This window comes from Pseudochaenichthys georgianus, chromosome 13 (assembly GCF_902827115.2).
Source record: "Pseudochaenichthys georgianus chromosome 13, fPseGeo1.2, whole genome shotgun sequence".
NCBI classification, from domain to species: Eukaryota; Metazoa; Chordata; class Actinopteri; order Perciformes; family Channichthyidae; genus Pseudochaenichthys; species Pseudochaenichthys georgianus.
This window is the reverse complement of record NC_047515.1, coordinates 16440700-16454788: the sequence shown is the minus strand read 5'-3', so window position 1 is coordinate 16454788 and position 14089 is coordinate 16440700. Positions and strand designations below refer to the sequence as shown.

The following is a 14089-nucleotide window of genomic DNA, read 5'->3' as shown; positions in this document are numbered from 1 at the left end:
GAAACCTCCTGGCACGCCTGGGCCTACATTAGAGGTCCTCCGTGCACTATCACGCAGAAACAGGAGAAACAGGCTCAGGATTAACTTGACTCAGACTGACTACTGGTGTAAACAGTCTGCACTCAGTATTCCTGCTTTATCTGTAATCATGTTTTCTTTGCCTTTAGCTTCAACAGGATGGCTGAGTGACAATCAACATCTCCTTATGCATATCAGTTATCAGAACGTGCCAGACTCACAAGGGTCCCCCATACAGCATGATCTTAAGGGACATACAGCCTCCTTTTGTGCAAACTGTGTGTGTGTGTGTGTGTGTGTGTGTGTGTGTGTGTGTGTGTGTGTGTGTGTGTGTGTGTGTGTGTGTGTGTGTGTGTGTGTGTGTGTGTGTGTGTGTGTGTGTGTGTGTGTGTGTGTGTGTGTGTGTGTGTGTGTTGTCAAGACGTTCAGCATGATGTTGAGACAAACAATGCTGCCTGAACACACACACACAGAAAAAGACACATACACACAATTTGTGTAAAATTTGAGCAACAACGCTTCCAAAGTATAATTTGATTAGATGCTGGGGATGTTTAGGTGCCTGCATCCACTGAATAATTGGAATGTGCAGAGCGGGAGAAATAAGGTGGTGTCAAGCCTTCATATCTCCCTGAAAGAGATGATAATGAAATGGCTTGCGTGCTGATGGGGAAGTAAATAGTAAATAGCTCTGAGGCAAGCATAACAAGAATGATCTCCTGTCTGGAAAAGGATAATGGCAGGAGGAGATTTATTCCTACTCCAACTGTAGCTTTTCTGGTTTAGTATTACATTTAAGGATACACTCCAGGTTGGTTTCCTAACTCTACTGCATTATATATGGTAGGGAGGCAAATGGGGGCATCACATCTTTCTTTGTCAGCCCTATTGCTGCAGAAGCTGCCCGGTGGGTGCCTTGGACTCGGTGCCTGGCCGAGCACCTGTCCCTGTCAGGGAGATGTCTATGCTGAGGCTCCCCAGGAGGGGTTTTACCCGCTCAGCCAAGCTGTGGGCGAAGTGGTCTTGGAAACATATAGTACTCCTATTAGCGAAAATGTATGTCAGCAACTTCTTTCCAAGCCAACAAACCAAAGTAGCTCACATGACGAAATTAAAAGCCACAGGGAACCAATGTATGCACCCCCTGTTCAGACAGTCTTGGCCACCTACCTACTGTAAGTAGGTAGAAGCATGTGCAAGAAACCACACAAGTGCAATAGGAGGTGGAGCTTGTATTGTCTGCCAAGTGTCTGATGTCAATCTGACAATTTATGGGAATCTAAATTGGGAATATTTGTAGTCTTTACAAATAAATGAGTTTAAGAGTACTGCAATAGTAATCTGTTGTGTAGAAACTGTGCCATGGAATAAAAGGCACGTTTTCTTTCCAACCAAAACATTATTGTCTCTACTTAGCACACCTTCACCCACACAGAGAGGGAGTCATTCAACTCAGCTGTGTTTGAAATGAAAACCACCAGACTCTAACATGGCACAGGAATTGTTATGTGTGCCTTTAAAAGGAACGTTGTTGGCAAATTATCTCAGATAAAAAGGGTAACCAAAACTCAAGAAAATCCCACTGGGTGGCCTTTTCCCATTTGTCTTCAGGAAATTGTCTTCAGGATATTGTCTTCAGGATATCCATTTAAAACATTAAGTAGGATACATTTTGTGCATTTACTACATTTACCATATGTATAAAACAATAACTAAGTACTGAAATTCTTTAAAAATGTTTTGCCTTATGTTAACACTTAACAATACTTACCCTATTTTAACACTTAACAATACTTCATTTTACAGAACATGTGTTAGTACTATAAACCTTATTTTCTCCAATGATCCAAAATCCAATAGATCAATCCCTTTTTTTTCTTGAGGGAACCAGTGCTATGCTAACTTCAGGATTAGTCTACAAAAACAAGTCATCCCTGAAGCACTCCATGTGCACGCAGTCAGAGAGAGATTCATTCGGGTTCAGCTATTAACAGCTGTTCTTGTAGCCCCTGCAGACCTACAACAGACACATTTGTCAGTCTGGGTGGGAAGGTCATGAGGGATCATTGTCTGCTCGTTGCACCTTCTATCTCTGCTGGTTGTCGGGGTTGTTTATCTATTAGACCGTAATATTACCAAAAGGTCAAAGTATCAGATCCTGAAGGGCTGTGAAAACGTTTGAAATATGCGCCACCACACGAAAGTATTGACTTTCATGATAATGGTGTTTTATAAGGTCGCAAACAGGTCATTTAGCTGAGATCAGAGAAGACACTCCAATGTAGAAAAGTTCTTAAACCTATTGTGCTTTCCTTTAGTGTGTTCTATAGGTTTTTGTGCATGTAAATGGTCGGCAGAGGCTAAAATCCCAAAGTTCCCTCCAGAGGGAGTTTCTCTCTCATACACACTCCTCCACCCTGCCTGAAACCCCTCCATTGGACTCCTTTGTTTACTTACATTTCATAATGACATCACTATGTAACACTCTTGCTTCTATTGGCTGGCGCTCCAACATATTGTAAGTGATAGAGATGTCCCTCCCCTTAGCCTAAGTGGTTGACCAATCACAACAGAGCCGAACCAGCTAAAAAATCAGAGCACACTGGGCTCTGGTTTCAGACAGAGCAGGGTGAAAAGAGGTGCTGCAGCACAGGCAGTATGAGACAAATAAAGCCCCATTAAAGCATGGAGACATGTCAAAGGAGAGGCACAAAATACAAATGTGAACCTGGAAATTAGCATAATAAAGCCAATACAATAAAATAACCCACATATGAACCGGCAAGAAGAATATTAAATGCAAAACAAATAAAGTAATGCACATATAAACACAACATACTGTAGTTGCTGCTCAATATTTCGTGTTTGCTTATGTTAACAGTTAACTACTTTTTACAACAGGGACATGACATATGTTTCTATTTTATTGTTTAAAAAAACTAAAGCTTTTGGCATGCAAGACTGTTAAGTTTAACAGGTTGTCCAGGTATTGTACAGTAGCATGCACGGACAGCTGCTTTCCTCATGAATACCTGCTATTTTCCCAGCGGCAGACCATCTGCACATTAACATTCACACCCTTACAGTTTCCACTCTGACTTTTGGGTACCATAGGTTTGGGGAAACTTGTCTTTTCTTGCAGAGATAATTGCTGTTTGATATTGTCTCTGCATCCGGGAAATGTCTTTAGTGGTTGGGGCTGTAAGACATGAGAAAGCTTGTTCAGCAGGACTTCACTCGTGTCTTTATAGTCTTGTGTCAGTTGCCTGTACATTTTTCTCTGGTTTTGAAGGTATGATTATGAGCCACTTTAAAGATGGGCGGCCCTGTGCGTGTGCAGTATATCCTGGATGGGGATGAATCAAGGGGGAACCCATAAACCCTGTCATTATGTCTCATCTGGATTTCCACTCAATCTGATATAAACAGATGTCGAAAGTACTTAACCACAATAAGGCTGATTTTAATCAAGAGCCTTTACACACTAGATCAAAAGCCTTCTTTGAAATACAGATTTTTCATCCATTTAAAAAAAGGTGTAGATTATTCTGAATTGAGCTGTTTTTATTAGGGATCGACCAATATGGCTTTTTCAAGGCCGATACCGATTATTAGTAATCAAAGAGACCGACTACCGATATTTGGAACGGATATATATTTGCAGTAAAATCAGAAAATGTTGGTGGCTGGCTGGCTCCCGCCCGGAAAACCTTCAGTAATAGCCTATCCGATAGCGCTGTGGGCGGGACATTGCTCGTGTACAGAGAGTGGTGACTGCAGCCAGAGAAACGGCCGCATCAGAGCCAAAGTTTTATCGGCAATTTGATAAAAAAAAATGCGGAATATCGGCCCCTAGTTTTGATGTGCTTTTGCTGTGAGAGACAGTTTTGTCAAGCACACAGTGGGCAGAGGAGCATTTGCCTGGGCTCAATTGAATCTCATTAACGAAGCCACTTAGCGCTGTGGGAATGTCATGCAAAGTTCAAGTAGAATCGAGCAGTCAGTGGGAGTGTAAACGCCCGGAGGCCTGTGTCGCTCCTTGTGGCTCTTGTTTTATTTATAGGTTCACACATATGCAACTGTGAAAGTATTTCCTTTGTTTGGAACTCTACTAAATGACACATTAAATCAACCAACATAATGCCAATACGTAAAGTGCTCCTATTTGTGAATTGTTTCATATTTTGAATTTCCGAGAAGTAAACCGAGTAGCTATTATAGACAGTAAAGTCATCAAATAAAAATACACTTTACATAAATCTACATAACAGGTAGGTCTAAATCTGGATTAGTCCACTTAAATCCAGGTAACTCCATACTGTGTGGCGTAGAAGGCTGGAGCCAGTGGTTTACCTTTCAGTTAATGGGCCGTAGCTATTTGAAGCTCACAGTTTGTCTGCTTCACAAACCTTATCTGATTACTGGACTGGTACAACAGGGCCTGAGTTCCTGGCTGCAAACCTCAGGCTACTAGATCTGATTACTCTTCCTGTTGGGGACCCAGTGCAGGCAGCCAAAACCATCTTTGTTTGGTTTCTCTGTGGGGAGAGATGCTGGCAGCTGCAAGCCTCTTGATGCAGCACTCATTGTTCTGGCTGTGCTCTCAGGACAGATTAAAGCATAAAAGTTTTCTGTCCTTTGCTTGCTCTTAGGGGGAATATTATTTCAACCTCAGAGATGGCTGCTCTGAGAACCACAAATCCCAAGGCTTTGTCTAAAAAGACTATTTCCTTTTTAGAACAAGTCTTATCTTGTTATTATAGAGCAGTAAATACCATAGCAGAATGCATACACATATGCAACATCATCTGAGGCTAGGATTATAATGATATCATGCAGAATTATAAACATTTTTTTTTTATCAGTTATTGTCCCTGGCAGTACAGTCGACAGTGAACCACTTTGTTCCTGCTCTTGTATTTTGTTAGATAACAATCATCCGGCAGTTACGTCCGCATAGATTTATTTTGTTCAAAGCATTCACTGCTCGGTTCTACATAATTCCCCCTTCACTTAGCCTTACACTACGAGATGAGAAACAACTACGTGTTGTTTTGTAGGTATGTAGAGTTTCATTGTCATGGAAACCACAACTCTGCAGCACTTAATTTATTCATTATTTGGTCACAGTTGCTTTCAAAAGCACAAGGTGTATACTGCTCAAAAGTGGCTTGTTACCATTAGTAATCACAGCAAGTATGTATTTGCTCAAGTGTGAGAATGTATGCATATCGTAAGTTATAACGTCCTCTTGATATTGCTTTCAGCTTGTTGCTGCTTTCTCTCTAATGGACTATGACTGACTCCCTGCTGTTCAAATCCAGAAATAGTCTCTATTTGATTGCAGGTCTTACAGCACTCACTAAACCAGATACTGTAAATGCAACAGAGGTCCAGGTCCTTAAGCAACCATTTCACAGCCGCCTGACATAGTGGAAAACAGCCTCTGAAAGCGTTGAATAGAATAATAGTGGGTGAGCTTGGCTGCAGTGGAATCTCAGCTCTTAGGAACACTAATTGCACTCAGGCAGGCCTGGGCTGGCACATGGAGCTCTACATCCCCCAGACCTCCTGTTAGGCCTCCTGTCTGCCTCTCAGACCCATCACTTTCAAAGTGATCCCCACCAACAGGCTCCTCCACAACAAAACCAGTGAATTCAAGTCTGCCTTCAGGTCGCTTTTTTGTCTTGTAAGACTTGATGAATGAATACTGATGTAGAAATCCTCCCAACACATACTTTCAGGAAGTTAGAAAGTGTTGTTTAAGGGTTCTAATTACAGTGTTGACTATCTGCTGGTGTTTTGATGGAAACATTCTTTCAATTTCTCCTGTAATCAGAGGTAAACCTACAGAGTATGCTAGCTATTACAGCTTTAACTCAGCAATTACAACAGACATTCACATATCCTGTTGTCAAACAGATAAAGTTGGTCCTCCTGTGTGCTTTAAACATCGCCTTCATGCCGTCCTCTGTTGTTCCCCCAGCTCCCATCTTCTACTTTGGCAACACAGACTACCACGTGGATGAGAGTGACGGCTACGTGGAGGTGCAGGTATGGAGGACGGGGACGGATCTTTCCAAAGGAGGAACCGTGACAGTGCGCTCCAGAAAGACAGATCCCGTCTCCGCTGAGGGTACGTGTCTCTGCGAGGTGCCTTTCTATGACAGCTTTAGCTAGTTAGTGCTTAGATAAATGTAAACTACAGATACATGATAGACCTAAATCATCAACCTGTCACTCTTTGTTTTCCTGAGCTCAAGGGTTCATAGTGATGTTAAAGCTGGATATGTTGGTTAGTTGAACTGGGGAAAGTAAACATTGTTTTAGATTAGAAGGAATGAAGTCGAGGCTTATTCTGTTTGGCCCTCACTTTCTAGGCATCCGTCGTACTTGTATGTGCTTTGGACCCAAGACCAGTCGCTATCTCCTCGAGCTTTCCTCACAGTCCCCATTATCTTCTGCCCGAGGCAGTCTTTTCCCCGTGCACATATTCTTACCATCTCTGCTCTTGTCTGCTTCTTAACTGTTAACATAACTAGCAACTAATCATATGCAACATGGTAGAAATGCATGCCAACAGTTATACATATATCTGGGTCATCTAGTACATGAAAAAACCCTGCGGGCAAAGGGTGAGCGCTCAATACTCAGACTCTTCAAAGAATGGCAAATGAATAACCTGTTTGCGCTCAGGGAGATATCCAGTTTCAGTTATCCACCCTCTCTTTTAATCACGGAACAAATTCTGACTGTTCATGGCTTTTGACCACGAGATAGAAGGCGTTATTTTGTCAGAATGCAGGATATTTCCTTTCATCTTGCTCGCTGCCTGACACTTGCAAATGAATTATGGAGTAACATGAGAACTGCTGTAGAATAAGATCAAATGCGGAGTCCATTTGTGTTGTATCCACTATATCCCATAAGCACTATGTTATCGGAAACATTCCTGACCTATTTTGTGTCGTGGAGCAGCTGGTGTGGATTACGTTGGGATCAGCCGGAATCTGGACTTTGCACCAGGGGTCACCATGCAGACGTTCCGTGTGACCGTCCTGGATGACCTGGGCCAGCCGATGCTGGAGGGGCCCGAGAAGTTTGAATTGGTACTCCGAATGCCCATGAACGGGATCCTTGGGGAGCCAAGCAAGACTACCATACTCATCAATGACTCAGTCTCAGACTGTGAGTAAACAGCTTGGTTGGTTTGTAAGTGATTAAAGACGATAATACTGCATTTCCGATGGTAATCTATGGATTGAATATGTTCTTCTATAGTGCCAAAGGTGCAGTTCCGTGATGCTGTGTATGTGTGCAATGAGAACTCAGGGCAGATCTCAGCTACTGTATACCGTAGTGGAGACATCAGCTACAAGTCCACAGTGCGCTGTTACAGCAGACAGGGGACAGCCCAGGTCATGATGGACTTCAATGAGAGGCCCAACACAGATGATTCCATAATCACCTTTTTACCAGGTGGTGTAAACAAACATAATCCACTATTTGCATAATTTATGTTTAACAAGACACATTCAATATATTTTTCACTTTTCCTTTATCAGGAGAGATTGAAAAGACTTGTGTACTGGTGCTAGTTGATGATACAGAACATGAGGAGGAAAAAGAGCTACGTCTTGTGCTGGGAAGCCCCAAGAGTGAATCTCCATTTGGAGCATCTATTGGAAGTCAGAATGAAACGCTCATCAAGATAAAAGACGATGGAGACAGTAAGGATGCTTGGTTTTGTTGTACTTAAAGTTATTTTTAAATGCCACCAGGTGTAGAATATTTATATGATCATAACATTAAACTCTGGTACCCTAAAGGAGCCAGAGTTTAATGTGCCACCCAGTTTTGAGCTATCCCAATGTCATACTTTGTTTTTTAATAAATGTTTGGTCAGTGTTGCTGTTTATCCAGATATACGACAGTACCTTTTTATTAATCTTAAGGCAACACATTCAGAAAGTTACATACACAGGGGCTTTCATATGTGGTATGCTGAAATGTAAGAGTTACTAGCATTTTGAAACTATGCTTTCTCAGAGGCGATTATTAGGTTTGGAGAGACCAAATTCAGTGTGAATGAGCCAAAGGAGAGTGGCCAAGTGTCTGTGGTGAGGATCCCAGTGCTGCGTGTAGGAGACCACTCCAAGGTGTCTGTTGTCCGAGTTCACACCAAGGATGGATCTGCCACCTCTGGGGAGGACTACAATCCCATCTCTGAGGGTAAATAATAAAGCTAGGCACTTTAATCGTAATAGCATGTTCTTTGTGAGTAAAGATTTGATCAACTATCTCCTCTTTTTGCAGAAATCGTGTTCAAACAGGGTATCACTGAGCAATATGTGGAGGTGGAGATTTTATATGATATTGTCAGAGAAATGAGGGAAGCATTCACTGTGCACCTGAAGCCTGATGAAAACATGGTGGCAGAGACAAAGGTGAACATTGAGCCAAATTAACATATCATTTAACTGCCAAGTGTGTAACTACCTTCTCCATTAACATCCTCTTGATTGCCCCTGCTTGTCAATCAACAGATGAGCAAAGCCATAATCTATATCGAGGAGACCAACAGCATGGCGGATGTAACCTTCCCCTCGGTGCCCAGAGTGGTTTCTCTGTTGCATTACGACGACATCGACAGGAGTAGGGACTCTTCACCTGTGGCCGGATACCCCGTCATTTGTGTGACTGTACGTCCAAAGTGATAGCCCAATAACTTCTTGGGGGCATACATTTCAGTCATTTCAACTGCAAATTATTTATTTCACAAGACTTTATGTCACTCCAGCTGGCAGTAAATACTGTTAATGAGGTAGTATTTAGCAGATGTGCAGACGTTGCTCAATTATCAGCTACCTTGAAAGCTCATCAGAATACAGAATGACTTTGGCTGCTGCAGTGATCTTTGGATGCATTTTTAATCACAAGCCCAATGTATTCTTTCCATTTCCCAGGCCTGTAACCCCAAGTTCCCAGACTATGACAAAACAGGCTCCATCTGTGTAAGCGAGAACATCAACAACTCCCTGACTCATTATCGTTGGCTGGTCAGCGCCCCCACCGGGTCAGATGGCGTAACCAGCTCTATGAGGGAAGTTGACTTCGATACCTTCTTCACCTCGTCAAAGCTTATCACTCTGGATTCAGTCTATTTTCAGGCTGGTTCCAGGGTGCAGTGCGCTGCCAGGGGCGTGAACTCTAACGGGGATGAAGGTCTAGAGCTCAGTAGCCCCATAGTGTCCATCAGCATGGAAGATGGTGAGTGCAACTTATTTTATAGCTTGAAATGTGTAGTCAATGGATATGGCTCAACGCGATAAGCAGTTGTTGGCTGCGTTTTCCCTCCCACAGGGGATGGGTCTGTCTGCAGACCGCAGCAAGGAGGCGTTTCCTATAGGGGCGTTTCCTATAGGGGCGTTTCCTAACTTTTTTTATCCAGCTGCTTTTATAAATCCTCGCAGAAGAAGTCATTGTTCTAGTGATGGGAATTCCGGCTCTTCTTCCTGAGCCGGATCATTTGGCTCACCAAGAAGAGCCGGCTCTTTCGGCTCCCAAAGGGCTCTTCAGTTTACCACATATTATACCTTTTAATTAAATCAAATTTAGCGCTGTTTTGACTAATGATTTATATGTGTACACATATATCACTTAAATTATTCAAGACATCCTTTGTACTAAAGTATTCAAAAGTAAAAATTACATGTTTAATATAAATTATTTGCTGTGGCCAATTGTTTTCATTGCATTTACAGACCCGTGTAACTCTCTGATACCACCCAATTAATGCATTGACTTGCTTGTAAAACCACACTACACAAAACAGATGGCAACACCTATAAAAACTATTTAAAAAAAGGGGCTCCTGTATCAACCTATATAAAGTATATAAATATAGTTTTTCTCCCTGCAGGAGAGGGGAGCGTGCTTTGAGATCAACTCAGCGGTCCAGACATAGACATCATAGCTACGGCAACATATATTCAGTTGCCAGTTACTTTTGGCATTAGGGCAGGCAGGGCCGGCCCTCGGCATAGGCAGTATAGGCGAATGCTAAGGGCGCATCAACCCATAGGGGGCGCCGAAAATTGAAAAAGAAAAAAAGTTAGAAATAAAAAATATATATATATTTTTTATTTCATAACAACACAATTTCCCGATTTTGGATCAACAAAGTACATCTTATTATCTTATACTAACAGAACTACGCCTATATTGCGTACAGCACCCATAAACTATGGCACACACCACCCCCCCAAAATCAAGTTGAACTGCCCCAGTCCCAGTAAAAACCAAAGGTTTATGTGAAATTGTTCTTTTTTTGAAATAATGGTTTTAGTGTGCAATTATAGGTTTTAATTTTGTATTTGTATTCATTTAAAATAAATCAAACTCCCAAAAAACGTACACAGCTTCTGTGTGCTTTTATTAACATTGGAATTTACTGTGTAAGCGGCCACGAGGGGGAGAGCTTTAGAGAGCTCTCTCCTGAAAGACTGAGAGGCTCTGATAACCTCAGCTCAGTGAGGTAAAGGCACACCTTTATATGATCATTATAGTTATAAAAAAATAAGAGAACAGGTGAAAAACAGGTATAAAATACTGACAGTACAAAAAAGTTGTTATTAATGAACAAGAATACAGTTTGAAAGGGGAGTGATTTGTAAAATATCCATAAAGAAAAAGAAAATCTGCTTACAGTTCTGTTTCATATGGGTGTTGAGAGATGTATCCATAGATCTCCTAATGTTGCTCTCAAAGTGCACCAGATTGATGCTTTTAACTTCAATATAAAAAAAAAAAGTCTTCCTGGGGGTGCATGCCCCCGGACCCCCCTAGAGGAGCCCCCCCCCCCCACTTAAATCATGTTCAAATGGATAGGAAACTAAATACAGTTGCACACATCTTGTGTCAATATCTTTGTTTTTGTGGTCATGCCACAACCATGCACGTGCGAATCATAGTGTCTGCATTTAGGGGGGGGGGGGGGCGCCAGCTAAAATCTTGCCTAGGGCGGCAAATTGGTCAGGGCCGGCCCTGAGGGCAGGGATATCTTTCAAGGTTTGACATAATGAATTGTGCTACTTTTAAAGCAAGCAACGATGTTTTCAAATCTGTAATCAAAAAGCTCCTCAAAAACACTATAGAAGCAGTTCCTGCCGTTGTTACGTTAGTTCAAACAGTAACAACGGACTACTTTTCTTAGCGGATGCATGTCAATTTAAATCAATACAAAAAACTATTTTTTAAATCAATAAAATCTTTTTCTAAATCCATAAAAGCATTTCAATTATTATTGGGAGTCATGTCGTTACTTTGTTGAGAATGTGGCCATGTGTAATAAGCGGGATAATGTCCACATTGCACATTGCATAATGTGCCTTCATGCCGATCTAGATCCCTCCGCAAAAACAAAAAACGTCTCGTTCGCGGGCGAGAGCCGGCTCCCGTCGTTCACTATAGGAAACGCCCCTATAGGAAACGCCCCTATAGGAAACGCCTCCTTGCTGCGGTCTGCAGACAGACTCTATTGTCCCACAGCAGTACTTAGTAGAAGTGTTAGGGAAACAAAATGTTTGATGTTTGTTTGTGTATGCCGTGGTTGCAGGAATGTGCCAGCCCCGTGTTGCTGGCACAGTGGGGGCCGAGCCCTTCTCGGCCAAGCTGCGATACACTGGAATGGAAGAAACAGATCACCCAAATCTCATTAAACTGACTGTCACCATGCCCCACATTGATGGTAAGCACAGCAGATCAAATCCTTTTCATCAGTGAAATTATAAAAAGACAGGTTGTTGGTTTGAAATCACTCTTGAGCTGGGAGTCTCTATTTGTCACTCATCAATCAATATTTTACTGTTACTTTCCCTAAGTTGTAAATCTTACATTCCAATGCTTCCACTTCCTGACTTCTTCATGTGTGTCCTTGCTTCAGGTATGTTGCCTGTAGTTTCCACCCGAGCCCTGTCTAACTTTGAGCTGACACTGAGCCCCGACGGTACCCGCGTTGGAAACCATCGCTGCTCCAATTTGTTGGACTACACTGAGGTCAAGACTCGCTACGGCTTCCTTAGTGAAGCCACTAAAAATCCAGAAGTGATCGGCGAGACGTCCTCCTACCAATACAGCCCTTCCCTCAGGGGATCCAGTACACTACGATTCTACAGAAACCTCAACTTGGAGGCTTGTCTGTGGGAGTTCACCAGCTACTACGACATGTCTGAGCTACTCAGCGACTGTGGAGGCACCATTGGGACTGATGGACAGGTAAGCAGCCCTACCTTTGAGCTTTAGCTCACCTCTAACCCTTTTTTGTCATCTCAAGACATGAGGAGCAAGGAGGCAGTTCAATAAAGCTTCAGACCACCTTGAGGATAGGAATGGAAACAGTTACTGGTCCATTCTAGCCAATTTTCATTTCAAAATCCTCACAGATTTTCAGTGCTAATTAATCATTTACAGGCTTATTAAAACCCTCCTTGCCCACTTGGTTTTCCTTAAGTGATCCTAAAGTAAATACAAGCCTGTAGAGAAGTCATCCATTAGTGTCCAGGGACCTGTGTTAACCTCTGTAGTAATGACTAACCTGACAGTCTGCTCCACCCAGCTTCCACTTATTTGTCTTCTTAAAGTGGCAAGTCAATAACCAGCAGCCTCATACAAATCTGTATTCCTCGGTTTCGCTATGTGTACAATGTGTTTTTTTTGTAGCATCAGTACAATGCAGTGCTGGAAAGAGGACATCTTCAAGCCTTCTGTTCTATCCGGCGCACATACCTTCGGCCTTCAATATTTGCATTCACCCTGGAAACCCACCGTTAGTTGACTTGCTGTTAATTAAGGAAGGGTGTTGATAAAGAAGGGCAGTAAGAGTGCATGGAGACCGTCATGGTGAAAACCTCCAGTACACTCCCTTCTGAGGATTATTAATTAAAGCCCTACAGCAATGGCAAATCAAGTTACTGTATATAACATTGTATACATTTTTTAATAATAACTGCCAGTTTGTAAGCCCTCTGTTCTATCCGGCGCACATACCTTCGGCCTTCAATATTTGCATTCACCCTGGAAACCCACCGTTAGTTGACTTGCTATTAATTAAGGGAGGGTGTTGATAAAGAAGGGCAGTAAGAGTGCATGGAGACCGTCATGGTGAAAACCTCCAGTACACTCCCTTCTGAGGATTATTAATTAAAGCCCTACAGCAATGGCAAATCAAGTTACTGTATATAAGATTGTATACATTTTTTAATAATAACTGCCAGTTTGTCATTTAACATGGCTTAAGGTAAATGTAATAACAAAAGACATTCCCAACAAGTGGAACTGTGTAGCCTATAGCCACGTGATGTAAATGAGAATGTGACAGTAATAAACGTGTCTTGACAAGTAAGCAGACAGTTGCCAGTTTAATAACATGTACCCTGAGGTTAAAAACATAATGCAGAACGTTTGCATTAAATGGTAAGCACAGCACCCAGGTCTTCATTGACTAGTGGCCAAATTAATCAGAGATAATCGAATAACATATAAAAGAAAAGCAGGTTTTGCAAATGAGGAGTAGTTTTGCAATCCTGAAGAACAAACAACCCAGGAAAAAAAAAAGAAGTCTGTCCCCATTGTCTTTAAATATGTATGTATACATTCAGCTCTCATATATCTCTTTATGGGAGTGTATTGTTGCTATGGTTACTGAACAGAGCAAAAGACTGTGTATACAGTAGATGCATACACAGGGGCATCACAGGTTCACTTCCAGTATATGGGAGGCAGGATCTTTGGGGAAAACAGGGTGCCTTTGTTTGTGGGTGCTCCTGTGACCCAAGTGCTCCTCTAAGTGGGCAGGCTGCCTGTGAGGGCCGGGGGCCAGTGTCATGTCACAGTGTAGGGCTTAGTGCCCAGCTTAACAGGACCAAAGGAATCTATTAAGGCCCAGCAGGATGTGTCAGGAGGCCAAATCATTTGCCTGAGCTCTCAGCGCCCAGAGGCGTAGGCACGTCTCCACATGAACACAGAGCCAGTGCAGGCAGGTACCGTTCACAGGTCAGAGGAAAGTGCAGAT

General features: G+C 42.4%; 1 protein-coding gene across 1 annotated transcript in view; it reads left to right on the top strand.

Moving 5' to 3' along the window:
- The window catches only part of frem2b (FRAS1 related extracellular matrix 2b), a 60613-nt gene that overhangs the window by 39409 nt on the left and 7115 nt on the right, over positions 1 to 14089 (top strand). Inside the window, exons 7-16 of the mRNA XM_034097166.2 lie at positions 6005 to 6154; positions 6997 to 7206; positions 7300 to 7497; positions 7584 to 7748; positions 8068 to 8250; positions 8335 to 8465; positions 8565 to 8720; positions 8985 to 9288; positions 11636 to 11767; positions 11963 to 12294. Of these exons, the coding sequence (XP_033953057.1) occupies positions 6005 to 6154; positions 6997 to 7206; positions 7300 to 7497; positions 7584 to 7748; positions 8068 to 8250; positions 8335 to 8465; positions 8565 to 8720; positions 8985 to 9288; positions 11636 to 11767; positions 11963 to 12294 (1961 nt within the window). The remainder of the gene's footprint in view (positions 1 to 6004; positions 6155 to 6996; positions 7207 to 7299; positions 7498 to 7583; positions 7749 to 8067; positions 8251 to 8334; positions 8466 to 8564; positions 8721 to 8984; positions 9289 to 11635; positions 11768 to 11962; positions 12295 to 14089) is intronic.